The sequence below is a fragment of the Protopterus annectens genome, chromosome 17.part0 (genome assembly GCF_019279795.1).
Source record: "Protopterus annectens isolate FY-2018-M chromosome 17.part0, PAN1.0, whole genome shotgun sequence".
NCBI classification, from domain to species: Eukaryota; Metazoa; Chordata; order Ceratodontiformes; family Protopteridae; genus Protopterus; species Protopterus annectens.
In genome coordinates this window covers 831,857,801-831,885,263 of record NC_056751.1, presented here as the reverse complement: position 1 = coordinate 831,885,263, position 27,463 = coordinate 831,857,801, and the positions used below count along the sequence as shown (strand labels likewise).

General features: G+C 39.7%; 1 protein-coding gene across 1 annotated transcript in view; it reads right to left on the bottom strand.

Moving 5' to 3' along the window:
- Positions 1–27,463, bottom strand: part of PIDD1 (p53-induced death domain protein 1) — a 1,004,177-nt gene that overhangs the window by 936,860 nt on the left and 39,854 nt on the right. The window contains exons 2-3 of the mRNA XM_044059769.1: positions 9,494–9,907; positions 7,922–8,125 (exon numbers count right to left, since the gene is read on the bottom strand). Of these exons, the coding sequence (XP_043915704.1) occupies positions 7,922–8,125; positions 9,494–9,907 (618 nt within the window). The remainder of the gene's footprint in view (positions 1–7,921; positions 8,126–9,493; positions 9,908–27,463) is intronic.

Genomic DNA, 27,463 nt, shown 5'->3' with positions numbered 1-27,463 from the left:
AGGAGGGCCAGTCTGAAGGAGATTGGAGACTGTAAAGTGGTGACTGGGGAAAGTGTAGTTAAGCAGCATAGAATGGTGGTCTGCAGGACGATGTTGCTGATCAAGAAGCGGAGGAGGAGTGTGAAAGCAGTGCCAAGGATTAAATGGTGGAAGTTAGAAAAAAGGGTGATTGTGAGGTGGAGTTCAGGGAAGAGTTAAGACAGGCACTGGGAGACAATGAAGAGTTACCGAATAGCTGGGTAACTACAACAGAGCTAGTAAGGGAGACTGCTAGGAAGGTGCTTGGTGTGACATCTGGACAGAGGAAGGAGGACAAGGAGACATGGTGGTGGAATGAGGAAGTACAGGAGAGTATACAGAGGAAGAGGCTGGTGAAGAAGAAGTGGGATTGTCAAAGAGATGAATAAAGTAGACATGAGTATAAGGAGATGAGGCGCATGGCAAAGAGAGAGGTGGTGAAGGCTAAGGATAAGGCATATAGAGAGTTGTATGAGAGATTGGACACTAAAGAGGGAGAAAAGGACCTGTTGGTCTGTTGGCTAGACAGAGGGACAGAGCTGGGAAAGATGTGCAGCAGGTAAGGGTGATAAAGGACAGTGAGGGTAACGTACTCACAAGTGAGGAGAGTGTGTTGAGTAGATGGAAAGAGTACTTTGAAGGGCTGATGAATGAAGAGAATGAGAGAGACAGAAGGTTGGATGATGTGGGGATAGTGAATCAGAAAGTGAAGCAGATTAGCAAGGAGGAAGTAAGGACAACTATGAAGAGGATAAAGAATGGAAAGGCTGTTGGTCTTGATGACATACCAGTGGAAGCATGGAGGTGCTTAGGAGAAATGGCAGTGGAATTTTTAACCAGATTGTTTAATGAAATTTTGGAAAGTCAGAGGATGCCTGAGGAGTGGAGAAAAAGTGTTTTGGTACCTATCTTTAAGAATAAGGGTGATGTGCAGAGCTGCAGTAATTACAGAAGGATAAAATTGATCAGTCACAACTTGAAGTTATGGGAAAGAGTAGTGGAAGCTAGGTTAAGAAGGGAGGTGATGATTAGTGATCAGCAGTATGGTTTCATGTCAGGAAAGAGCACTACAGATGCAATATTTGCTCTGAGAGTGTTGTTGGAGAAATACAGAGAAGGTCAGAAGGAGTTGCATTGTGTCTTTGTGGACTTAGAGAAAGCATATGACAGGGTGCCTAGAGAGGAGTTGTGGTATTGTATGAGGAAGTCGGGAGTGGCAGAGAAGTATGTAAGAGTGGTACAGGATATGTAGTGTGACACTGGTGAGGACTGCGGTGGGAGTGACAGATACGTTTAAGGTGGAGGTGGGATTACATCAAGGATCAGCTCTGAGCCCTTTCTTATTTGCAGTGGTGATGGACAGGTTGACAGATGAGATTAGACAGGAGGCCCCATGGACCATGATGTTTGCAGATTACATTGTGATATGTAGTGAGAGTAGGGACCAGGTTGAGGAGACCCTGGAGAGGTGGAGATATGCTTTAGAGAGGAGAGGAATGAAGGTCAGCAGGGCTAAAACAGAATATATGTGTGTAAATGAGAGGGAGGGTAGAGGAATGGTGAGGATGCAGGGAGTAGAGTTGGTAAAGGTGGATGAGTTTAAGTACTTGGGATCAACAGTTCAGAGTAATGGTGAGTGTGGAAGAGAGTTGAAGAAGAGAGTACAAGCAGGGTGGAATGGGTGCAGAAGAGTGTCAGGAGTGATTTATGACAGACGGGTACCAATAAGAGTGAAAGGGAAGGTCTACAAGAGGGTAGTGAGACCAGCTATGTTATATGGGTTGGAGATGGTAGCATTGTCGAAAAGGCAGGAGTCAGAGCTGGATGTGGCAGAGTTAAAGATGTTAAGATTTGCACTGGGTGTAACTAGGATGGACAGGATTAGGAATCGGTATATTAGAGGGTCAGCTCAGGTTGGACAGTTTGGAGACAAAACAAGAGAGGCGAGATTGCGTTGGTTTGGACATGTGCTGAGAAGGGATGCTGGGTATATTGGGAAAAAGATGCTAAGGATGGAGCTGCCAGGTAAGAGGAAAAGAGGAAGGCCTAAGATGAGGTTTATGGATGTGGTGAGAGAGGACATGCAGGCGGTTGGTGTGAAAGAGCATGATGCAGAGGACAGGAAGAAATGGAAACAGATGATCCGCTGTGGCGACCCCTAACGGGAACAGCCGAAAGAAGATGATGAGAAGTATCTGATGGTTAACCATATTGAACTCTTTAGAGAGGTCAATAAAGAATGCAGAGGAAAGCATGTTGTTATTACAATGTTTGTTAATGCAGTCAGAAAAGGATAAGAGAGCAGTGATAATACTATGGAAAGGCCTAAAACCATGTTGACAGTCAGCTAATAGGTTATTTTGGAGAAGGTGATCAAGTAGTTGCTGGTGGATTCATTTTTCCATAATTTTGGCAAAAGGAGATAGTAAAGCTATGGGGCGAAAGTTAGAGAGTTCGGTTGAGTTACCACCCTTGGGAAGTGGGATAATGTGAGAGATTTTCCAGAGATATGGGATGGAGCCTTCAGTAATGGTTCTATTAATTAGGATGGAAATGGGATAGGCAAGTACTTTTGCTGCAATTTGCAGGTATTCAGCTGGTAGGAGATCAGCTGAGGATGTACATGGTTTAAGTTTGTGAAGTAGGGTGTAGGAACTGGTTTTAAAAATTAAAGGTAGGAGATATGCTAGCTAAGGAGGATGGGAGAGTTGAGCTAACAGGTGGTAAGGAGTTTGCTAGAGATTGGACGGCTTCAGTAAAAAAGGTACTGAAAGCATCAGCAATCTGGTTGGGAGTGTTAAGGGAGAGACCTGATGGGGTTGGTATCTTGGAGTGGCCTGGGTGTAGAAGTCTATTTATACCTGACCAGAATGTTTGCGGTGTTTGTTGATGCTTTTGCTGGAGTTTAAAGTAAATGTTTTTTTAATCAAGAAGTATTGATTTTTTAGTGGCATTTCTCAGCTGTTTAAAGTTTTGATGATCTGTTGGGTTTTTAGTATTTCACCATTTACTGCATATAAAACGTAATCACTGGACAACCACGGTGAAGTCTTAATGCACTTACAAAACTTTTATTCGATAAAAGGACAAGCGCTTTCGCAATTTGCTTCTTCTGATCCTATACAACTAAATAAAACCATCAGATTTTTAAAACACATCATAACCAATAAAAACACATAAAAAGGGTGCCAAAATGACATCTCATTCAGAGACACAAGGTCTCATTACTTTTTATACATCTTGAATCTCCGCCCCTTTAAAACAGGTTTAATACTTAACTGAGTATTAAGTCCTGGGTATACATGTGCTTGCATTCCCAATATCCATTCTAATTCTAACTGTTCTAAATAGTTATTATGATCACCTCCCCTCTCATTTAAACCTACTTTTTGTAACACTCTAAAGGAAAAGTGATAGTTAGGAGAGTCTAACTGATGTTTAGCTAGGGCATTTTTAACATCGCCCTTCCTCATGTCTGACATGTGTTTATACACCCTATCTCTTAATCGCTGCATAGTCTTGCCCACGTAAAAACATGGGCATAGTGCACACGTGGCTAAATAAACAACATGTGCTGTGGTGCAGTCCGCATAAAACCTAGGTGTAAACACAAAGTCAAAGACAGGATGTTTAAAAATCTGTTCTTTAGTTAGAACTTCACATACCCCACAATGTCTGCATGAATAAGTACCTAACCTCTGACTTGATACTTCTTGCCATATTTTCCCACTACATAACAGCTGTTTAAGATTCTTACTATTTCTATATATGATGGAGGGAGTGTCACCAACTATTTGCTTAGTTTTACTATCCAAGGACAAGATGGACCAGTTTTTTTGAATAACATTTCTTACCAAATTATTGTTACTCGAAAAATTTGTAACAAATGGGGTATATTGTTTCTTTCTATACCCACTCTCAGCATGCAAAACTTCCCTTTTTCCAGATCCTATTGCATCCACCTGACTGGGTTCTATAGACAAAACTTCTATCACTTCTAAAGTTTGTTGTTTTTTAATGGATTGACTCTGTGTGATCCCTTCCCTAATTTTCTTAACATCTCTACTATTATAACCTCTATCCACAAACATTTGTTCTAATGTGTCAAATTCCACTTATTCATCCTGTGCTCCATTACAAATCCTGGAGACCCTTTTAAACTGACTTTTCACTATGCTGGGAAATACGTGTCCAGGATGCATACTATCTCTACTCAACAAACTATTACGCCAACATGGCTTTCTATACAATGTTGTAACAATCCCTTTCTCTGAATCTTTCTTTAGTGATACATCAAGAAAGTCTATATTTGTAGATGAATATGTAACAGTAAATCGAAGAAAATCAGTAGTTGTCTCTAAGTATTCAACATATGCAAGAAGGGAAGAATGACTACCTTCCCAAATGATAAACACATCATCCACAAAACGTCAGTATAACTTAATACATTGATAAAAGGGATTGCCATGTAAATTTTCATTTTCCGAAAAATGCATAACAAGATTAGCGTATGAATTTGCACAGGAGGTGCCCATGGCGACCTCCCATTTTTGCAGATATAATTGTTCTTCAAATAGAAACACATTATTATTAAATCTAATAATGTGCAAATTAAGTGCACATCACAGCTAAATGAACCCTGAGCATTTGTTAGAAGCTGTCTAACTGCTTCCATCCCATATTCATTGGGTATGCAAGTAAATAGGTTCTTGACATCCATTGTGACCAGCAGGCAATCAACAATATTAAACTGTAGGACAAAATCATCCAAATCTTTTAGAAAACCCATTGTGTCTCTCAATATTGTACTTACAGAGGAAACAATCGGGTTTAACTTCCCTTCCACATATACTGATAAGGGCTCAGTCACCCAGCCCCTCCCAGCAGCAATAGGTCTCATAGGTGGGGCTACCCTTGATTTATGAATTTCCGGTAGTCCCTTGATGCTAGGTACCAACGGAGATGACACCCAGAAGAATTCATACAGTGTCTCATCAAAAACTCTATTCATAAATAAATCATAGATACAATCATTGACATAACTAATGATACCTTTCACTCTAAGCCAATCTATTATGAGGAATTTCTCTCGATCACTTAACATATTAATCATGGCAAGTCGACAGTCACTTGTATTCAAGAAAACAACAGTTCCGCCTTTATCGGAAGGCCTGATAGACTTATGAATAATGAAAATTTGACCATCTAAAGCTTTTCGCTCATCTGAAGTCAGGTTGTAAAAAGTACCTTTACATTGCCCAGTCAATGCCTGCAATATTGGATGGAAATGGGATAGGCAAGTACTTTTGTTGCAATTTGTAGGTATTCAGCTGGCAGGAGATCAGCTGAGGGTGTACATGGGTTAAGTTTGTGAAGTAGGGTGTAGATGAGGGATGTAGGAACTGGTTTTAAATGAAAGGTAGGAGGTATGCTAGCTAAGGAGGATGGGAGAGTTGAGCTAACAGGTGGTAAGGAGTTTGCTAGAGATTGGACGGCTTCAGTAAAAAAGGTATTGAAAGCATCAGCAATCTGGTTGGGAGTGTTAAGGGAGAAACCTGATGGGGTTGGTGTCGTGGAGTGGCCTGGGTGTAGAAGTCTATTTATACCTGACCAGAATGTTTGTGGTGTTTGTTGATGCTTTTGCTGGAGTTTAAAGTAAACGTTTTTTTAATCAAGAAGTATTGATTTTTTAGTGGCATTTCTCAGCTGTTTAAAGTTTTATGATCTGTTGGATTTTTAGTATTTCTCCATTTAGACCAGATTTTATTTCTCAATAAGATTTTATGCCTAGTCTCTTTAGTGAGCTATGGAGCAGTTTTACTTCTAGTGCTAATAGAGAAAGTAGGGGCATGGTATTCCAGGATTTGTAAGAATTTAGAGTTATTGCTTCCTCAAGAGGGAGTAGTTTTAAGGGTGACCAGTCACAGGCTTGAAGCTCTGCTTGGAAGCTTGCTGAGTTAAAATCTTTTTTGTTCCGGGTAGTTCTAAAGATAGTTTGGTTGGGAATAAAGTTTTTTTTGTCTAATTATATAAGTAAGGGAGTGGTCACTAATATCATCAGGAAGGGTACCTGCTTTATATGAGAGGGGATGACTATTTACTAAGATCCAGTCTAAGGTACCTTCTTTGCTACTGGAATCTGGTGGGGGTGGTGACTGTTTGGGAAAAGCCATAAAGGTTTACATGGGTAGTAGGTTTGGGTGAGGTACAGCTATTCCAATCTATATTAAAATCAAGTACAATGGTTTCTTGTGGGAAGGATGTAGAAAGCCAGCAAAGGGTACTTTCTAGGGTGTTGATGTTATTGCCTGGAGGTAGGTAGGAGCATATTATGTATATGGATTTGTTAGCATTGACCTGAAGCTTAGAAATAAGGATTTCAACATTACTATCTAAAGGTAGTTGTACAGCTAGTGAAGTAACATGTAACTCAGATTTGTATAGAATTGCTACCCCCTCCATCCTTTTTGGTTGTACGGTCTAATCTCAAGATATTATAACCAGGTGGGATGATTTCTTTGTCCTTTGTTACTGGTTTGAGCCATGTTTCTGTTAAACATAAGATGTCAAATGAATGTATGTCTAGCAGAGCATGTAGTTGGCTGATTTTATTGTTTAAGCTACGTATGTTGAGATGTGCTATGAGCAGAGAATTAGGGGTTCCAGTGGGGGTGAATGGGGTGGTGGGATGAGGTAGGTGGAGGTTTATTGGGGTGGTGTTGTTTGGTCCTGTTTTGGGATGAATATCACTGTGAAGTAGAGGGTGTTGTTTAAGACAATATGTGAACTTTAGGAGTTTGCAGAAAATGTTTTGTGACTTCCTGCTTAGAGGTAAGTAATATGGGCTACCCTATGATACTTTGGTAAAAGGTAGGTTGAGGTGGATGTTATGTTAAAATGGCTTTGTAAGGCTAGTTGATTTAATCGTAATGTTTGTTAAGGGATGGTGGGATCCAGTATAATGTAGGTCTTCATAGAAGGTAAGGATATAGGGTACAGATAGAATGGGTAGTACTGCAAGTAAGAGAAACAGATTTATAAGTCTTGGTTTGTAAGTTAAGGGCATAGTGCGGGAGATGATAGAATATAGTCAGGATGTAGGGGTTGATAGAGAGATAGTTTGGAGTGAGATTTACTATAAGCCGGGATCACTGAATCAGGGGGGTTCTTGATTAACAGTTTGAGATGAATTATGACCCTACAAAAGTCAGCACAAGAAAGTGAATTGCACCCATAAATATATGCATACTGTATATACATACATACATACATACATACATACATACATACATACTGGTAGAATACGAGTGCTTGTGTGTGTAACATCTTCATTCTATAGCTCATGCATACTGTATACAAACACTCACACATGTAAGTATATTACATTCAGATATGCAGACACATACAAAATCCTCATTTTGCAATCCAACATGTTACATAGTAATACACTGACAAGTACCACATTTGTTTCAGCAAGGCCCTGTTTCTCCTTAGCAAAACTAAAATGCCTATTCAGTGCCACTGGTGTAAATCTTAAACAATGGTGTTTAAGCTTAAAGTTTGGTTCAAGGTTTCATCACCGATGCTTATACTATGTCATCTTAAAATATTCAATGTATAAATTTCTGATACTCTTTCACAATTAATCTTAAGAAAAGCTCTAAAGTAATAAAGTTCATTGACAGTTCATTTTTATTAATTTATCCTTTTTTAACTGGGTTATCCCTTTAGTCTAGTGGCCTCTTTTCAGGGAGATCTGTACAAGGGAATATGACTTAAGCTTAACAAAGAAACAAAGCAAAATGAAACTGGGTATTCTGCAGGCAGTGTTACAGTTCTTACAACACATTGTATTATTCTGTCAGCAGACAAACTGCTAATGAAGCTCTGGAACAGATCTTACCTTGTTGTTCTGAGGTTTCTGTTTTCCCAATGGGGTTGCCTTTTAAATTCACAAAGGGTAAATTCAGGATCTCAGGGGGAATGAAACGCAAGCTGTTGTTTTGTAGTTCAAGTTTAGTCAAGTTAGGGAGACTGGCAATACCAGCTGGAATCGTCACTAAGCAATTGCACTGAAGATGAAGCTCCAGCAGTGAAACTAAATTAGCTGTGGGTTAAAAATATATGCAAAAGGGAAAAAAAAAACATGTTGTGAAGAGAACACAGAAAAATACCATTCACTCATACAAAATTTAAAAGAAGCAATCGGTAATGTTTCTGCCACATGTCAGCTCTCTATATGCTGCTATATAGAATTTATGAAACAAACCCTCCATCAGACCACAGTCGGAAAAAAATAAATAAATCAAGTGAGCAACACTGACAGCATTTTAATTTGCAGCAGACCCATAAAAAGTCCCACAATAAATATATCTAAAGACACAAGTTTTTGGTCAAACATGTCAATGAATTTATTTTGTATGGCATTGTGTAACGCTGTCGTTTTCTTGCCTTCTTGGCCCAGACCGTGCCTGATAAGGATCTTAAGAACAGTGTAGCAACCAGATGGTAAATATAATGTATAAAATATCTAACCCCACAACACAGCACATGATTTATAAATTATTTCCTTTTGGGTCCCAATTGTAGCAGGTTGTTTTGATGCTGCTTAAAAAAGGCCTGACAGAAATGCAGAACTAGGGTGCAAACATTTTTCTGTAGCTCTAACACTTGAATCAATCTGGAAAATATCAAAGAACTCAAGGTGACACATCCAAATATCCTGGTTCAGTACTTTCATTGCACACTTGCAGATACATTAGAGTGTCTTACATTTGCAAAGCTACCTGGAATATAGAAAGTAATCACCATACAAAAAAAAAAAAAACATTTAAAATCGTTAATAGAGTATACCAGACCACATTAGCAGAAATTTATCAGTAGGCTTGACTATAAGGTTTTCTAGAAACCAGAGGACAGAGTAATCATTACATAACAACATTGGTAGTACAGAGGTTTTAGCTCTGCCTAGAATGTCAGCAGCCTGTGTTCAAATAGTATGCTAACATGATACAGTCACTGTTTGGGGAGACTCAAGTGAGCTGCCAAAGCTGACTTGGCAGAGTGAAGATATGACAAGGAATCTACCAATGGGAGCCACCTACTGATGCAGGCCACAGACATAAGTACTTTCAAAGCAGATCCAAGCCATACCAGACATGCACAAGGCAATGCAGGCATACAAGATAGTCATGAAGAACTTAATACATGTCCACTGTACAAGCTGGGCCTCAACTTGTGAAGGGGACGGGAGGTACATGAAAATATATTGGCTTTCTGTACAATATGAAGGCTGAATACATACAAATGTCACAGTATCTCAACAGCAGACCGCATGCTTTTGGGTTCAAAACGAACAGAATAACTAATGAGACAAGCATCCCACTGACAGGTCAGAGTACCATTATAAGGCAGACTAAAAATAAGACAATGAAAGAAAAAACTGAGGGAAATCTAAGATTTACAAATGTCTCACCGACAGACTCGGGCACTTTTTGGAGTACGTTCCCTGAGAGGTCTAACTCAGTGCAGCTGACAAGATTTCCAATTTCATCAGGAACAGTCTGAAGTACATTTTCAGAAACATCTAATTTATGAAGCACCCTGAGCTCACCAATGCTCCTTGGCAGTTCCTGGAGATCATTCTTCATAACCGAGAGGAAGGTCAACTTACTTAGTCGGTTGATACTTTCTGGTAATGAAGACAGCTGATTATGGCACAACAGCAGAGCAGAGAGGTTACAAAGTTCAGTGATACATTCTGGCAAAGCAGAGAAACTATTAAAGCTCAGGTCTAGGTGGGAAAGTTGCTTAAGTTGTCCAAAGCTTTCTGGCAAGCTACATAAGAAGCCTCGCTGACAAATTCCAAGTCTATCCCTAACATGGCCACCTAGAAAAAGTAAAATAGTAGAGTTAGCAAGGACATTAAAAAATACAGCAGAAAAATGTTTATAACACAACTTGAGGAGTGAAAAACAGGGAACATTAAATACATTGTGTTGCAAGAATAAGACACATTAAAGAAGGCATGTTTACTTTTCTAGTTTGTTAAGTGACTAAGTGAACTGAACCTTTGCACACTTTTTTCAATATGACTTAGGCCAAGTGGGCAAGGACAACTCCAATGGACACATGAGCACCTTATAGCAGCCAATACAACAAGTATGTGTCTGAGAGAAGAGCTGTAGCCAGAAAAAAATTACACAAAACCTAACCAAACACAATACACTATACCAGCTGTACAAAGTCAGTAACTGCAGGCCAGAACAGAACCCAAAACCCAGCAGTTGTTTCATAGTTTCATAGTATAGTACTAGGCTATCTGCCCTGGGGCATTTGTAAGCCTAGCCATAGTGATGTGGCTTTTGCCACCCCATGAAATGGTACAAAAATGTACAGAATAAATCTAGAATACTGTGCCTCTGTCTAGTAGTGACACAATGAAGGTCCCCTTATATAATAGAATTAGTTTACTGTGCCCCTGTCTAGCAGTGACACAGATGTGACCCCTGGGGTAAACTTATGATCTCCCATCCACTCATCAAGATTTCTCTTGAAGAGAGTCAGTGAGGGGCTCTGCCTAATACGAACTGGGATCCTGTTCCAAAGCATGGGAAGCCTCTGGGTTATGAATCTATCCCTCCAGCATGTCCTATTCTTACTTTGGCCGAGGTTTAAGTCTTTAGCTCTCGTGGTCCTGATGGATTTGGATTTTTTGAGGTGGAGCATGTCCATCAGATCCTGATTGGACATGGCCTTGTACGTCAGGCAGAGATCACCTCTGAGCAGGCGGTATGCTACTGAATAGAGCTGAAGTTTCTTTAGTCTGGCAGAATAAGACATATGTTGGAGACCCTTGATCCTTTTGGTGAGATACTTTTGTGGTCTCTCCAGCTGTTGCAAATGCCGGGTGAGGTACATACCAAATGGGGCATTGTACTCAATCATGGGTCTGATGAGGGAGGAATATAGGGGTACAATGACATCCTTGGATCTGGATGTGAATCCCTTCATGATGAGGTGTGCAAGGTAGAATGTTTTTCTAACCACTTTGGCAACGTGGGTGTCAAATGAGAGGTCGCTGTCTACTTGGGTCCCTAGGTCTCAGATTACTTTTTCCGTACTCAGTGGGTTGCTGTCTATTATGGTAGAAACTTTATCCGTTGAGCCACTGTAAATGTACTAGCATTAAAAGTAAGTATATTCACGTACTAAAATAACTACTTAACCTGCAGTAAAACTTTAGCTCAGAACACTGTACAGAAATAGAAATATAGGATTACTACTTTCTTAAATGGCAGCCCACATGGAAACAGGTTGTAAGTAAAGTAGTACACTTATGCACACATCACTTTTCCATTTAAAATGAGCGTACATAATCACATGCCACATTAAAGCCCAAAAATATGCCTTGTGCCTGAAGAAAAACTTTATCTTCAAAAGTAAAAAAATTACATTTACGACCATCTTCAAAAATTGGACCAAACTGTATTAAAGACAAATTCACACACTGTTGCTATACAGCAAAATATAATTCTCTGACAGAGCTCCAACACTCTCTATAAAGCCACCTACTCAAACCTGCTCTCAAATCATGGGAATCACTATGTCTCATGACTAGGGATGTTCATAAAAATATGAAGAGTTAGTAAGTGCAATATGCCTAATAAGCTTCCTCAAGTCCTTTTCATGTGATTAGTTTTTTATGTAGGCCCACTGGCATAGGGGTACTGCCTCCTCCAATGCAGCTGCCACCGGGGTTCAGATAGCAGCATAAGCATTACAAGGGTGATGAGGGAGAGCAGTGAATGGTTTTAACCTTTATCTCTCCATATGGCATTGGAAAGACTGCATTTTGGGGCTGCACATCCTACCAGCTTTGTTCAAGACTAGGAAACTTGACAGGTGACATTCACAAGTAAGGAGGTAGGGCTAACACAACTGTACCCAGTGGATACCACACTTTGCATCACTACTACAGAGGAAAGGATCAGAATGTACAAAAAAAAATCATCAGCCCAGCAGCATTAATGAAAGGTGCGGTCTTCTCACACAGTGCGAGAAAGAGGCTGATTACAAGTGGAGAATCAGTGGCACAAGAAGGAATTAATTGCACAGTCAACCTAATGAAAAACAGTGTCAAGCAATATTGCCAGGAAACATAGGCCTAAGAAGGAGATTTGGCTTATTTATGAGACCTAGGAATTTTATAAACAATGGCCAACAGAGGAGGTTGCCTTTTCAAGCAAAAGCAGCTTTTGCAACAGCACCATCTGACAAATCACACAACCGAACATCAGTGCAAATGTTTACATTTTAAAAGGTTGCCTGCTGAAAGTTCTTGCATAGCTTCCTCTGCCAGCAATAATCTGACACAAGTATCACACCAACAGTCTGCCATAACAACCACACCATCACCCTTATAAGTATTTTTTTAATATAAGCAAGATCATGGTCATAATTCCTGCACATAGCATCATTTTGTTCATTAGTTAAATATATAGCAAGTAAGTTGTTTTACACACTACAAATTCCTTTTCAAAAACGCTTGGAAACACTACTAAAAATGGATATACAAATATCAGATGATTGCTGTTACACTTTTCACTTCCAGAGTAATGAAAAAAAAAAACAGTAATTATCATTATGTGGAAAAACAAAAAACAGTATTAAACCAGATATCTTACAAAACTGTAAACTATTAAAAAAAATGCTGCACAAAATAGCAAGCAATAGAGACCTTTCTTCACTACTTAGCAACATGGGTCCACCATAAGCTCAACACTAGACAAATTGTATACAAATTCCCAATATTTCGCTGATTAACAGTTCTGCCATTGCTGACCAAAGTGAAATGGATGGCACTTCTCTTGCCTATTCCTTATTACACTTACAGTACTGAAACCTCTTGGCTATATCTGGCTGCTCCTGCATCCATGCCTTTTGTTTCTTCTGGACTCTTCTTCTTACATTTGTACTTTATGTAACTGCAAACAAGGCAGTGTCCTGAGAAGCAGTCTTCCATAGGTTCATAGGTGCATGTTAGGCTAACTAGGACCCTTACAAGCCTAGTTGTGCAATCCAAATGTGACCCACAAATTTGATTTATATGGGGGAGGGTGATTTACTGACTACTTCTGTCCAAAGACGCTGGTGCTGGACCAAGTGTGAATCTCAGATTACCCATCCACTGGTCCAAGATGCACAAATAGAAAAAGGGAGAACTCTGCTTCAAATGTATGGGGAGCATTTTCCAGAGAATGGCAATTCTCTCAGAAACATATTTGTCTAGCCAACATGTCCCTATTTATGTTGCATGCAAACGTTAGGTCTTTTAATCTAGTAGTTATGATGCTGTTTGTTTTGCAGACGTGCAAAAGGTTAAACAAAACAGGGTCCAGGGATGCCTTGTATACCAGGCAAAAATCACCTCTCAGAAGTCTATATGATATCAAGTACAGAAACGGGTTTTGAGGCAAACAGCATAGGAGAATGTGTTCCTTGAGCTCACAATCACTTTGATGTTTCTGGATTTACAAAACTGTTTACAGCTACCTTCAGACTCTTAAGAATAATTCTCTCCTACACTAAAATATATACTCATATTTAAATTAGAAAGTGAACAATTACAAAAGTCTCCAATAAGTCTTTTCTTCTTCACTGCAGCAACCTTTTTTACAACTATATTTAAACACACAAAATTGAGAAAAATACTGAAGGCAGGACTGATGAGAAATAGCATGTGACCTTTAGCTCCTAAGTTTTTCCTCTTGTTTGACACATTTAAGGACTGTAATGCAATCACAGTGCTCCTTTGTGCCGGTTTGGCATGTCCTACAGAAGGCATCTTAATTCTTACGTCTCATTGTGCCCAATTCCAAGACTTGCTCTTGGTGTACGTGACTTACTCCAGTGTAAGGTAGCTTTATAGATATACCTTACACTACAGTAAGTCACTTACACCATGAACAGGTCTTTCATAATCTGGTCCCTTGAAATTTTATAACAAAAGAAAAAAAATACTTGGGTCCTGTGGTAGTTTTTCCTTCATAAACATCTGGAAAAGTCTACCTTTGCCATGCCAATATTATGCATTTACTAAGTAGGCTTTCCATTTTAATAAATGCTGTTTTACAGTCCAGAGGGCTGCAGCACATGTGACAGTTCCTTACTGAAAATAAGGAACTAGCAGCACTGTCAGTGACTAAAAGACTAAATGTAAAATCAAGCAGCCTTACATCATTCACATTTTCATCACTGAAGACACTGGGAGTAGAGCACTCAATCACAGACACTGGGAGAGCATTCATATAGAATTGTAAAGAACTGATGCTACTTCAGTTGAATTTTGAAGAACAAGATAGAAACAAGGTCACACATAGCAAACATGCTTATGTTCCATGCTAAAGGCCATGCCATTATTGCATGTAAACCTCCGACACCTCCAAAAAGGTTGTGCAACAGAATCCCCCTACTGTGGTCAGTGGTTCAAAGCACAGAACTAAAAAAGGACAAAGTTTGGAAAACTTGATATGTTTACTGGTTACATACAGAATACATAAAACAATGAGGAAGAAGGAAATTTCTGAGAGACAATACAGATAACAGAGTGGGGTGAGGTTATCAATGAACAACAATTCCAAACTCAGAAACGAAATGGAACAGACAAGCCTGGACAGGCCAGCTTTTCAAAATCTTGAGAAAACAACAACTTCGAGGACGAGTGCATTATAACAATAACCTTCCAATTTCACAACCACAAACAGCATGTCAGCTGGCAACATCATGCAAATTACTGCACAGAAAATATTCTGTTGGGATTGGATTTTTACATCCTGGTGCTAAACTGTTTTCTGGGATTAAGTTAGAGATGAAGCAAAGAAAACAGTAACTGATTTTTAAGGACTACTTCTATCACATTTTCAACCATACTGATACGTTTTAGGGCCTATGCATAAAGCTGTCCTCACAATTTATTTCCAAAGAAAGTCGCTTCTGTGATTTTTTTTTTTTTTTTTTAAGAATTTAGTTGAATGTCAAAAGGGTCAAAGCATGCAATTTATATAATCAAAGACTTTACAAAGTAGCTGCAGCAGCATTTATGTTAGCAATTAGTGAAGTATGGTTGTGTAAGTAAACTTATAGTAACAGTAGATCTATGGGTTATATCCTGCCAAGGATATAACAGCCGGCCAGCTTCCATAGGTCAGGGCACCTTCCACAAATGCAAACTGTCTGGCAGCTTGAGCTGACTGAAAGACAAGGTCTTCTAGCCTAGTTTAACAATTACTGCATCCGTCAAGCCACAACTCCTCTTTCTCCATTTTTTCACATAGGGTCAGGGTATCACAACCATGACCATCATCTAGAGCCAGTGATCACACCACTGGGTGGCTAACGCAGGTCTTCAGAAAAAAGTGTGCCTGAATGAGATCATCCATATAGTTAGATGGAGATTTTGAATGGGGTGGATAAAGGACCCTTTGTCTTGTGTGAGCAAATGTGCTCGGTGAGATGTTTTTAATAACTAACATGGAACTATCAGTGCTGCCTAGGCAATATGAGAGTTACCTTAAGCATTTTGGCAAGTCAATCTTGATCTTTATAAGGACTCTGGGTATCAAACAAAGATGGGGAAAGCACAGAGAAAAATTAACAGCCATAGGAAAGAGAATGCATCTGTTTTCCAGGCCTTTTTGCAAGATGCCCTGGAACAGAAATAATTAAACTGACTCCTGAGATAGCAGGCAAGCAGATCTACTTGAGGAGTTCCCCACAGGGAGGACAATCTGCTGAAAGACCTCAGGGGTGTATCCTGGATCTGCTCAAAGTGTCTGCTATTGTGTTCTGCTCTGTCAGTATGTATACACCTTGAACAGAGGGATAGGCTTAAAATGGCTTGCAGGGCCAATTAGCCTAGTACTAAACCATGAACCTATGAACAGTGAGGCTGTTCTGTATTACCAGCTGTCCAGAAATCATGGTTAATGTTTAAAGGAGGCAGGACCTTGTCCGCCCTTGTCTGCTTATATACCACACATCACTGTTGTGTTGTCTATTATTAACAGCAGGAGTTCAGAAATCCACAGGTGATTTAGAGCTTTGACAGCTTTTATTAGAGCCATCATCTCCTTAATATCTATGTACTTGTGTCTGAAATGAGGTTCCCACATGGCCTAGTCCTTGATGCCTTCAGACACTGCCCCACCCATGCCAAGTCCACAGACTCTGTCATGACTGACTTGGGGGGGGTTTAGCATGGCCTGACTAGTCCATGATAACAGCTCTTTCTTGATGAAACTGAGAAACGGATATGGGATGGAGAGGCTGGACCCAAACTGATTTGAGGTACCATTAGATTTTTCTTCATGTGAAGTCTGGCAAATGGAGCCATTAGAATGGATGAAGTCATATAACCCCGAATTTTGAGGCATTCTCTTGTGGTGGGCATGTTCTAATGGGCCAGATTTAAGAAGTGAAGTGGCTAAGATGATAATTTGTCTGGAGGAAGGTAGGCTGTAGATAGAGAGGTGTATATCAGATATCATAACAATACTAACCTGAGTGGGATCAAGCGGTAGCGTTGTTGCCTCACAGCAAGAGGTTCTCCCGTTCGATTCTCGGCTGGAGTGTGGGGAATGCCTTCTGTGTGGAGTCTGCATGTCCTTCCCACGGTTTGGTGGGCGTTCAAAAGACATGCGTAAATGGGCGTGCCTTCGTTGAAGGTTGAACGTCGAGCTGGCACTTAAGCGTTCGTGAAAATCTACTGCCAATCATTAGCAGACCGGAGTTCCGCTGTGGCGACACTTAACCGGGAAAAGCCGAAAGACAACAACACTAACCTGAGTGGGATCTAAACAAGACTCTTTAAAGTTTGGTGTGAAACCCAGGCTTTTGAAAAGATAAGTACTGAACTGAAGAGTTGCTAGTTGTTAAGGTATCTTGAACAGCGGAAGCTAAAATGAGGCAATTACCGAAACAAGGGAAAAATATGAATGCCTTATATTCTGCAGAAGGCTATGACTAGGACAAGGTACTTTTTGTAAACTCTTGGAACAGCAGAAAGACCAAAAAATAAACATGAAAAAAGTGCAATCACAAATCCCAAGTCAACAAATCTATTACTTATTTATTATTTTTTTTATTTATTTGCATTTGTTTACCGGCAGGTCTACTGGGCCAGATCGAGCCCATTTTCTGTAGAGACCTGGGGAGAAAAGCTCCAAAAACAAACATGATAAAGCTACAAAATCAAATCAAGCAGCAATGTTACAGAACACTACATTACAGAATAGGTGTTGCAATAGAATAGATAATACTAGTTATACAGACGTTAGATTTTAAGCAGCAAGCTAAATAAGAATACAATTGATGACATGGGATAATAGTGAATGTGTGAACAATACAGTATTGCAGTTTTGCAGTAGAGAGGAAAAGATGGACAGCAGCAGATTAAAGACTCTGAAAGTAAGGTATAACCTTACAGCTACTGCTATACAGGCATCAAGAATGAATAGAATATATGGTAGGTAACTGATATAGTAGATTATGTGTAAATGGGTGGCACATGTTGGACTTGGCAAGTGTACATAGACAATGGGAGAACAGGTGTTTCAGCGAAGTCTTAAAGCATTCAGGGTTGCTACTAGACCTAACTGAAGGGGGGAGAGCATGCCATAGTTTTGCTATAGCATATATGTACCGCATATGAGCAGCAGAAATGTTTGGTTTTGCCACATTAAGGAGCATCTGACTGACTGATTGCAGAAGTCTATTTGGGTGATACATGGTGAATAGAGAGGAGAGGGCAGGACAAGTAGAAGGCTTATAGATTAGCTTATGAGCCGTGGTTAGTTGCAGGTATGTTAAATGTTGGGGAAGTTCTAGCCAGTTTAGATGTTGGAGTGATACACAGTGGTGGGAGGAGTGTAAGATAACATATGTGGTTTTTATGAAATGGAATGTGCAGGTAGGTTTCTCTGACATCTAGAATAACCAAAAAAGCCCTGGGAAACTGAACAGAAAAAAGGGGGTTGTAAAGTAAGCATTATGAATTTTGGCACTAAAAGAAACAGTTTTAGTTTTGAAAGGTCCAAAATAGGTCTCTGTGTGCTTCATTTTCTAGGAACAAGAAACATTCTACAATAAAATCCTTTCCCTTGTTGGGAAGGAAGTACTGTTTCTATCACCCTTTGAGACAGCAGCTCTGACAGAATTTGAGGAAACAGGTGGATTTAGTTTTTGAGAGTAAAAGGGATCTTGGTATGGATTATTTTTACACCCCAAACATCTGAAATTATCAGATTCCACAGATGAAGGAAGTACGACATACTGCCTACAACTGAGAAGGAAGGTCAGGATGAAGGCAAAGAGGCAAAGTTAATCATCAAGTTTATTTTGAGAAGACAGTCATTGAGATCCCCTCTCCTTTCCTTTTTGATTCACCCTACCATTTTGTTTCTTGAAATCCTGCACAGTAGCCATTTGCTTGGGGAGGGAGGATTTAAAAGGTTTTCAAAAAAGGACCAGAAGAAGAAGGGTAATTCCTTTGGTATTTTGGAATATGAGACAAAACAGAGTTATTTGCCTCCTTACATCAGTTTTCCTTTTTCATCCAGCTTCTTAAGTACTTTGTCTAAAGACCTTTTCAAGTGTAACAACTAAACCTTAACATCAGGAAAATTATGTAATCTTACCCATGCTTTCCTGTGCTTAACTGTACTTGCAGCAGCCACAGACACATCATCCAGTGTGTCATAAGCACATTTAATAGAGTGCCAATTGACCTGGGCAGCAAAGTTGACCATGTTCAGAAGGTTAGTTAAATACTGGTGAGGGAGGATGTTGGCAGCTCCCTTACAGAGGTATGACCACTGGTTTTAGGAAATCCATACTTAAGTCATAATACCTCTTCTAAGATTCTGATAACTCCCCACATTCTCATTTGGAATGTTATTTAATTTTTGAAACTGCATCCACAGAAGATATTTATTTCTTCATTTGGGAAATGTATTATTTATTTATTTTATTAGCATTTGATTACCGGGATGGTCCACTGGGCCTAGAGAGCCAATTTTCAGGGGAGGCCCGAGGAGAAAAGCTCCAAGAACAAGTTACTAGCTTTAAAAATGAAGACAATGAAAATAATAAGTGCAGACTATCACAGTAGACATACTTATACAATAAAGAACATAAAAGTAAATATCAAAACAATATCAGCAAAGTGACAAAGATGTTTGAACAAGGACAAAAGTTATACAGTCAATGAAAAACAAGGTACATACAGAGGTGTGACACCCCAGCACTGGCCCAGTAATCAGGGAGCCTCAATCCTCACCACTGGCAACAGTGGGGGGTGTAGACACTGGGAGGATGACATGTACACACACACAGTAAAGTGCAATTTCCCTTAAGAGCACACAGAGACCCCAGTCAGTCTGGGGCTGGTTTCTCTCTCTTTCTCCAGATCCCCAATAAAACTCCCCATTGCCACAGCTATAGGGTTGAGATCACAGCAGAGTAGCCAACCCAAGACCTTCAACACTCTCTCTGTCCAGCCAGTGCTTTGTGTCCCTGCCCAAGTAGCTGACACGCATACACTATGAGGTTTAATTTATACACACACACACACACACACACACACACACACACACACCTGGGAAAGGCTGGCACAGGGTTACTAGCTATGCCCCCTTCTGCCCAGATTATAATGTAGCTTTCACTGCCACCAGCCACCTTAGCAATGGGGTGTCTAATCTTACTGTGTAATGTTACTATTAATCCAAATTGTAGTTTGACCAAGAGCAAGGCTATTAGGAGTGGCCTGCACAGTGTCACCAAATAGATATGCAAGTACTCTCAGAGCTTAAATATCTCTAGATAGATCAGCTGCAATTGAAAGGTTTAAATATATTTAATAATAAATAATAAAAGAACAAGAAAATACTCAGTAAATAATCAGTTATTTCAGAGTTCAAAATCACAGGAAATATTTAAAACAACATTGCAGGGCAGTCTCAAATAAATAAATAAATAAAACATCTAATTTATACTTCACTATATTCCTGTCTGAATCTAAGAGAAATTATTGTACCCTAGTTAACTTACAGAGCAAAGCAAGACAGATGTGGTGAGTGGGTTTTCCAGCTGATGCTGTCAAGTCAAAGACAAATAGAAAATACTCTGTCTCTCTCGCTCTCTCAGTTCTTAAATTAATAATAAAAAAAATTGCTGCTGGGATACTTGCAGCATGACATCACTTCTTGTCATCTGACTATCCCATGTGAAAACCCCACTGCTAGAAACTGCCAGCATTTAGCATCTCCCCTTAGATCTTTTGTCAAATGGTGGAATTCGTAAAATAATTTACATTTTCCACCATTTAAAGACAATGCAAAAAACTTCTAATTCTAGACATCATATCTACTACTGCACTGAAACTGAAAGATAACATCTCTTTTGTTTATGGCTCAGCGATAAAGTAACTCAACCACAACCATTCTTCTGAAGTTTGTCTCCCCTGTTAAAATACATGCATCTAAACAGTTACAATACTGAATAAAATCTCTCTTAAGCACATGTCTATACAATATGACATACAGTTCTTATACATTTGAAACACAGGCATATGAATCCTGTTGCTATTCACAAATGACACACAACCACTTACAAAATTCCAGACAGCTGGGCTGGCAGTATCTCTTTCTGTCACACTTCTATATAAATCATATTAATATTCACACATATTAATATTCACAAATGACATATAATTATTTACAAAATTCCAGATAGCTGGGCTGGCAGTAGCTCTTTTTGTTACAAGAGGTAATATCAACAAAGCAGCATAAATCATTTCAACAAGCAGATTATTTAGGTAGTTGGCATGTTCACTCTTGTCAAGTGTTTCTTAAAAAAATCTTAGGAGAGAGAGTATAGTTAGTAGGAGATCTGACAAGAGACCCTTCAGATTGTGACTCACAAGGAGTAATAAATTCAGAAAGATCCTCTTTGTCTGAGGAAGAGGGAAGATCGCTTTCACTTAACCATGGTAGAAACTGCAACAGAAGGCTGAAGAGATCTAATTGCCTTAAACAGGCCCTTTGCAAAACTGAACCCTTCTGCAGAGAAGGGTGGAAGAAGGGTCAAATGTTTATCTTTTCCTGTTCCCTTTTTTGGGGTCTCTAGACTGATGGATTCCACACCCTGACACCAAGGCCAAATTTTCAGGAGGGACACAGCAACATCCTCCCTCACCAGTACTTGGTGACTATCACTCCCACCCTCCAAAAGAGTAATTTGTGGTTCTCCCCTCTTGACAATATTAGACTGACAGATGGTATGAAAGTGTAAGCAAAATTCCCAGACCTCAGCGGCCTCCACAGGGGTCATGCCAAAGAGATCAGGACAGCTAGATTGAGTGTGAAGGCTGCAAAAAGGTGCTTCAGTGGTGATGTTAGACCAAGTCTACTGAAAAGATGGAGAAGCAGAGATTCTTCAGAAACCCCTTCCAAAAATGTCAATTTTTTCTGAGAAGGAAAGTCCAATGAAGGGGGGTCTGTATCTATGATTGCTTGCACCAAATCACTAAAGTGCTTATTTTCAAGAAAAAATCTTTACATAATTCAACCTACTGCTTATGGTTTGAGGAGTGAAGGAAAAGCAAATCTAAAAGGACATTACTTTCTGCTATTCTCCTAAACAAAAATCATCAGAACTCTGTGCGTCCTTGTAAGAAATCCATCTACTGCAAGAGCATTTACCCTTCCTGACAGACATAAGAAATTACTTTTCCACAATAAAAGGAAGATTGCCCAATGGTGATAATTATCTGCTCAAAACTGTAGCTGAAGCCAACCACCAATACTCATGCTGCTAAGCTGACATGAAGTCATCATAAGTGTACAAACGGCAAGAAAATTCTGATTTTTTCTGATTTTTGGTGCACCATACATGCCAAATCCAACATACCACATAGCACGGAAAAGGCAAATTCACACACACACTCTCACACACTCTCACACACTCACACAAGAACGGTTAATGAGTTGCTTCCTGTTGTCTAGAGTTTGAGGCATTTTGCCTCCATTTGCTTACTGAGCTTAACCAGACAGTGCTCCCTATAGCATTCTGAAAAAAAGTCTGAGAATCAGTGTTCTACCTTGGTTAACAAATATAAATACAAGCAAATACATAATAAATCTTGTTTCCACTGGGGATATCAAAATGCAATGTGCACCCCAGAGTAAAATATGCCCACCACCTCCTCCTCCTCCTCCCCCTAAAAAAGGCGAGCATGCACTGCCTCACAATTCTTCTTCCCTCAACCCCACCAGCTCCTCCAGTGCCAGGGCTACTAAGGATATGTGGCTCGCCTGGGTCAAAATCATCCATAGTTAAATCTAACCACAAGTTAGATTATAAAAAAACTATCCACTTATGCAGGGTTGACAAGTTCAATTAAAAGGCCAAAACATGCTTGTCCACAGGTAGTGGGATCTGGCTTTATTGGCCTGAACGCAAACATAAAGACTTAAAAAGTGAAAAAATCATGAACATTTAGAAGCCATTTTAGCTGAACCAGTTGATGTCTTAAGGAGTCATTTGCATATATCCCATGGGCTTCCATTACAGGAGATTTTAGGTATCACACGATGAAAATTCTAGCTTGGCTAGGTTTTTCTTGCAGTCGACCCAGTGGTCAGGGATCTGGGTACACACATAGACAGCAGCCTGAACTTCAACCACAATGCAGCCACTGTTGTGAGGAAGTCCTTTTATGTTGCGCAACTTACAAGTAAGGGCATGGCATTTTGCTCCAAAGAGGTCATTATCCCAATGTACTCCGCCCTTATCAGACCAATCATACAGTACAATGCGCCTTTTGGTATGAAACTGACCAGGCATATGCAGCAACTAGAGCTACCTCAGAGGTTCCTTACAAAAAGAATACAAGGCATAACAAACCTACCTTAAGCACAGTGCCTTAAAGCCCTTTCCATCTACACAGACTCTTACAGACTGCTGAGGGGTGAACTATACCCAGCTTACAATGCATCCACAAACTACACATTTATGAATCTCCTACATATTCGTAAGTCAAAGAATACCAGAAATACAAGGTCTAGAGACCTGAATTTTGCCTACGACTTAAAACAACATGCTGGATACATTTCCAAGACACTGCCCCTCCTATGGAAAAGGCTTCCATCCATATGAAGCTTAGTTTGTCTATTACCCAGTTTAAGTGCAATCTAGACCAGTGGCTAGGGAATGGGAAATTTACACCCGGCCTGGCACCCATATCCCTTACAGACAGAGGTAGCTTATAAATGCCTGGCCCTCAATGTCCTATTTAGATATAGGACATCATTATTCTTGCCATAAAATTTGGTTAGGCTAAGAAAGGCCCCCTCCCAGGTCATTAGCCTACTAACAGTCTATGAATCTATAAGTCAGTAATCTCTGTCAGATTTAGTGGTACCACCCTACTACCAATCAGACCGTCTTTAGGGTCTTCATCAGGGCAAATCTACTACAGCTACCAGAAGAGCTATGCAAAATTCCCAACAATCCCCTGCAAATGAACCCGCATGAGAGGACTGCCACATTTGCGTCTGACTTTTACCAATATCTAAAACGGCTGCATACAAAAAGGTCAGTATCTGCCTGCGCTTAACATAACGGTAAATTAAGAAATATATCTGTCTGGTAGAATTCCATTAACAAACTGTATAACAAAACAAGGAAAATAAAAAGCTGTAAGAAATTCCCATCTACTTATATCAAGACTACAATAAAACATGCCAACAATAAAATTAAGAGCATTAGGTATGCAAAACTTATTGGTCTAGCAGCTTCCTAAGCTTATAAGAGCAAAATTTTAAACTTTGGAGTACTCAGACATTTGAGTTTCAGAACTCATATCCTGCAGAAATGCACAACAAAGCAAAACATATTATTCTAGCAACTTTTTATATTCAACAGCAATATTTAAACTCCCCCAACTTCAAGTCATTAAATAATGACATACATTTGACTTTCAGACTTCATATCTTTCAGAAAATCCGTACTAATGCAAGACCTATTATTCGAGACCTTTGTTTCTCTTTAACTGCTTGGTTTGCAAGCGGCAGCTGTGATGTGTGAGCATTACTCCCTTACCAGTAGTAGCAGGTTCCCAGTCCTGTCCCAGACCAGTAAAAAAAGGAATTAAAATAACTATTACATACAAAATAATTAATCAAGGAAAAGAATGTAACCAGTGAGCATATTTTATTTTTCAGCTTTGCTTTAGTCTATAGTCCACAGTCCACATTCCATACAGAAAAAAAAAATACTGATTAAGTTTTGTTTTTCAGTTACTGCTGTTGGCACCAAATATAAAACCCAGTAACTGCCTCACTACAGCACTTGTTCCACCCAGTGACCCAATCAGAAGCTTTTGGGAAAGTGCCTGAGGCTCATCCCGTAAAGTTAAATGTCTGAATGAGCAGACGTACACATAAGGAGCTGCTTAAAGGGATGAGAAGTAGCTAGGATCACAGAAAAAGAACTGAAGAGTACAAAGGGCATTATTATCTTAGTTAAGCAAAAAAAGAAAAGCAAAATTGAAATTTTTTTTCTTAATTTTGCTCCCCCTCTAAGCTATAGCCCAGGAAGCTTACCCCTTTTGACCCACCCTTTTTGTATTACTGCTTAAGAGTACTATTAATAAATGTAAAATGAAAGATTAGATTAACGTCACTATAGATACCAAAGGAAACTGCAAATCTTTCTTCAGTGATGTCAGAAAATTAAGGAATACTGTCCAATAATGCAAGAGCTCCTCTATAACAATATTACATACTGCAATCACAAAAATATAGCCAATAAATGTAGTGCCAAATTTAACCCACCTACAACACTAGTGTCTTCAATATCCCTGAAAATTTAGTTTTCCCCGAAATAACTTTGGAACAAATCTTAAAATACCTGTCAAAGACTAAAAGTAATACTTCCATGGAACCAGACAACATACCAGGCTGTATTCTCATCAGTACCAAGTATATAGTATCTGATCCTATTCATGTACTTTTTAACCTCAGCCTATCCACAGGGTTTCTGCATCATGACTGGTGAAAAGCCTCTGTGACTCTTCTACACAAGGGTAGCCCCTCTACAGATCCAGGTAATTAGATGCCCATCAACCTCACCAATCGTTTATGCAAAGCTTTGGAACACCACAGCAGTGCACATTTAAGCTGCCACAGGCAACTTAACTGATCTAGATCCCAGTCAATTTGGTTTTGTGGGGTCTATATCAATTTGTCGAAGGTTTACTTCTGCAAACCTTTCTTCATTGACTCAAAACCAAGGAATGGTCATTTAAACAAACATTCAAATTGAAAAAATATTTCAGCAGGGAAAGGAAGTACTTGGCCAACACTACACCAGAACACACACCGTAGTTTATCAAACCCACCCAAGTGTGGGGGGGGCTGCGCCCCCACAACCCCCCAACTAAATATATCAACTCCGAGATCGCACTATAGTAGGTAAAACATCAAATTTGTGCTGTTGGCCAACTGCTTCTTTTCCCTACTTAAATCTTTTATGGATGTGAACATTCGCAGAACTGAACGTTCAGTGGTTTCGGGTCAATGAAGAAAGGTTAATGGAAATGAACCTTCGACAAATAGATATAGACCCAGTTTTGTGAAGGGCAGGTCCTGTCTCCTGAATGTAGTAAACATCTCTTATAAGGTTAAAAAGAGGTTGTGGGCAGTCGTCACTCAATCTATATTGCTTATCTCGAGCTGGCCAAGATTTTAACACTATCCCCATATCAGTATCGTTAAACCATTAGACAAACTTAATGTAAACCCCTATGTTATCCACTGGATTGCAAATTGGCTAGCTGATAGATCCCAGGTTGTGAAAGTAGCCGGTATCCTCTCTGAACGTAAAATTTTAACTATTGTGGTACCATGTGGATCAGTGTTGGGCCCTCTCATGTTTAGCGTTTATTTTGCAGAGATCCATTCCAATATCCCAGAAGTCTGGTTGATCAAATCTGCAGGTAACTGCACTGTTACCTGCTCATCCACTGAATCTACTGATAATAAACAACTCCAGCAAGGGCTGAAACATGCACATACATACATACCTGGTGCACTGAAAAACAGTCTTAAGGACAAAATATGCAGTATATTTTGCTCCCCCTCTAAGCTAGAGCCCAGGGAGCTTGCCCCTTTTGATTTGATAAAGAAGCTGTTCCCATATCAGGTTTTAAATGGTAGTCCTCTTCAGACAGAAAGTTGTGAAAAAATGAAAGGCTGCCAGCCCAGCTAGATAGAATTTTGCAGCTAATTCTCTCATTGTATATATTAATATAATCCACAAGCTGTTTTACAAATGTAAGAAAACTAAATGTAAGAAAAGCTGTGTTATATGTTCTGAATTTCAAAAATGTAACTACAGTGCACCCTGCTGGAAGAAAGCTGATAAAGTAAAGCATTTTATGGCTGTTTGATCTCAAAGCTCGGAGACAGAATGTCTGGAAGAAGGAATTATTTCTATTGTTTTGAGACTAGAGTTAATTGCTAGACTTTACATATATAATGTCTTTTATTGCTGTGGCTTCCTGACCAGGTGCAAACTTACTAATAAATGTAAATTTAGAGTTTCTGGTAGCCTGGGAACCAGAGAAGTGTCAAGAATGATGTAATCTAAAATGAATCAGCAGTGATGTATTATCAATTTAAGAGATCTCAGAGAGAAAAAGATAGCATTTTGCATTTGTCTTCAGAAAGTACAGTTGTGTACACCTACCATAAATGTAGATGTTCAAGTGTCTTCACTGTTGCAGTCATGACTGTAGGGTTCTCCCCTGCCGGCAGGCAGCCCTCGGTCGGCCAGAATCCCAAAGTCTGGGTCCGGCGTCGGCTGTTCAACCATGCTCCCTGACATCAGAGCGCCAGGAGTACAAAGCTGACAGCCGACGCCATCTTCTCCAGTTTTTCTTGCCCCAGATGTCAGGAGTCCCAAAATGAACAAGGTCCCATAACCTTTGCAAATACACCTCAGAAGAATGGTGAAAAATGAACCACACAAAAGTAAAAATAAGAGGGGACAGGAGGGAGGGAAACCCAGACTGCAACAGTGAAGACACTCGAACATCTACATTTATGGTAGGTGTACACAACTGTACTATGCTCATCGTGTTTCACTGTTGCAGTCATGACTGTAGGGTAGAATCCCAAAGCTGAAAGAAAGGGAGGTGGTCATAAAGAAGAAGGGGCGGCTAAAAGGCCCTGCAAGACTGCAGAGGCAAAGCCTGCCCTAGACTTAGAGTAGAGAGGTAGATTGTAGTGCTTAGAAAAGTATGCACTGAACTCCAAGTTGCAGCTTCCAAAATGTCTTTGGTAGGAACTCCCCTGAGGAAGGCCGCAGAAGTGGCAGCAGCTCT